This window comes from Perkinsus marinus (assembly GCF_000006405.1).
Source record: "Perkinsus marinus ATCC 50983 genomic scaffold scf_1104296941650, whole genome shotgun sequence".
Lineage (NCBI taxonomy): Eukaryota > Perkinsozoa > Perkinsida > Perkinsidae > Perkinsus > Perkinsus marinus.
In genome coordinates, this window is record NW_003212436.1 from 1 (window position 1) to 1,887 (window position 1,887).

Here is a 1,887-nt window from a genome sequence, read left to right on the forward strand (position 1 = left end):
GGCACTCTCGGCTGTGATTCATGTGTCCTTATTGCATACGGTCATTGGCAAGATACGCATCGTAAGCTCTCCACTCGGCTTGGTCGTGAGCATGCGCTCTTGTTAGTCCGAGTCAAGTATACGGACATAGACTACATGGTATACACTGATGCGGCTAGAGCTGTGTATAGCGGAGGCAGCCCTTTCGAACGGCACACATATCGCTATACGCCGCTACTGTGAGAACGTCATTGCTTGCAACAGCTGACATAGTGTTTTCGCTGACCCTTAGAGCTTGGCTGTTGGTACCTAACATAAGTGTACACATCACCTTCGGCAAGGTGCTCTTCTCGTTGTGCGACATGGCGATTGGTTTCATGTTGTAAGTGCGCCGCCGCCGTCGCCGTCCCCAGTGAATGGCTGGCATTGACAAGAGGTCTGCTGCAGGTACCGGATGCTGAAGGACGCTGGTAAGAGCCCCTCGACGGCCAGCAAGTTGTCGGCGACGTGGCTTCTATCACCTATCACATTGAATGTCTCAACGAGGGGCAACGCGGGTAGGACTATGCTCCTTTGTGTGCCCGGCGAGTAGTTTTCAGACTCCCTCATTTGCTTGATGGTCGTCGCCACACTTTACCACATCCAACGAGGGGAGTGGATTCGGAGCGCCCTGTGGTTCGGCCTTAGTGTGCACATGAAGATCTTCCCTGTTATCTATGCTATCCCATTGGTCATGTAGGAATACTGGGGAGCCACTGGGAGATGGACACGAGTTGGCCGCTCATCGATAAGGTACCTCAATCCGGACTTCCTAGCATTCAGTCGAGTGGACTTGTTGAAGGCGATCAAGCTTAACAGCAAACAAGTGAGTGCCTGTTGAATCGTGGCTTGCTCATGGAGTGCTCAGATATGGTATACAGTCATCAGCGCTGGACTGTTCTTCCTCCTGCTTGCGGTACTCTATTGTGTGTATGGTTGGGAATTCTTATACGAGGTAGGGTCCTGGATCGGCTTGACGGAAGTGGCACATCTCTTCCCAGACGTACCTCTACCATTTCGTCCGAATAGATCATCGCCATAACTTTTCGATCTTCTTCTATTTGATGTAAGTTTTCCTATGCGATTCCATGTGTGTCCCATTGAGTGTTGTAGGTACCTGTCAGCAGAGACCCCCTCGATAGCTCTATCGGTGGTTACGTTCATCCCACAGTGGGTGGCAGTCCTCGCTGTTGGATGCGGATTTAGTAGAACCAGCCTCAACATGGGCAGCTTCCTCCAGGTAACGCCTTGCCCATCCCTAACGCCTATGCATCATTCTCCAGACTCTACTCTTTGTGGCTTTCAACAAGGTGTGCACGGCACAGTACTTTGTATGGTATCTCGCTCTGCTACCATTGGCGTTGGGCCAACTCAAGCCCACTGTGAGCAAAACTTGGCTACTGGCACTTGGAGGTGGGCCGGGTCTGCATGATGTCATGACGTTAATCACCTCTCGTTGTGATCGTCTTTACCGCACCTCTGCTGTTCAATTGGATATTTCTCAGTATTGTGGCTGTCAACTGAAGGTCTCTGGTTGTTCTTTGCGTATGAACTCGAGTTCGAGGGAAGGAATACGTAAGTCGGACCGCTTACTCCTGAGTGCCTCCATCAGATTGCGCTGCTGTGCGCAGGTTCATTGAGCTTTTCGGAGCCTCGACGCTCTTCTTTGCTGCTCATATAGCGATAGCATGCACGTTCATTGCCAACTACGATTGGCATGTATCAGCCGTGAATGATGATCATCGGAAGGGTGCCGCCCCCAAGATGAAGATGGGAAATGAGGCTAAGAGTCTAAGAAGTGCAAGTGATCGCTTTGTTAAGTCGTTGTACACTAGAGTTTGCAGCGTTTCTATGCCTTGGTGCATGTGT

General features: G+C 50.9%; 1 protein-coding gene across 1 annotated transcript; it reads left to right on the top strand.

Annotated features, from left to right (window-relative positions):
* Positions 1 to 106: 106 nt before the first annotated feature.
* Pmar_PMAR013537 (mannosyltransferase, putative) lies at positions 107 to 1,593 on the top strand (the record flags this gene model as incomplete). Its single annotated transcript, XM_002781736.1, has 10 exons — positions 107 to 218; positions 272 to 361; positions 427 to 536; positions 579 to 714; positions 772 to 844; positions 887 to 973; positions 1,020 to 1,084; positions 1,132 to 1,258; positions 1,302 to 1,431; positions 1,524 to 1,593. Coding segments are annotated over 10 exons (1,000 nt in total), but the record flags the coding sequence as incomplete, so codon positions are not given.
* Positions 1,594 to 1,887: the final 294 nt, after the last annotated feature.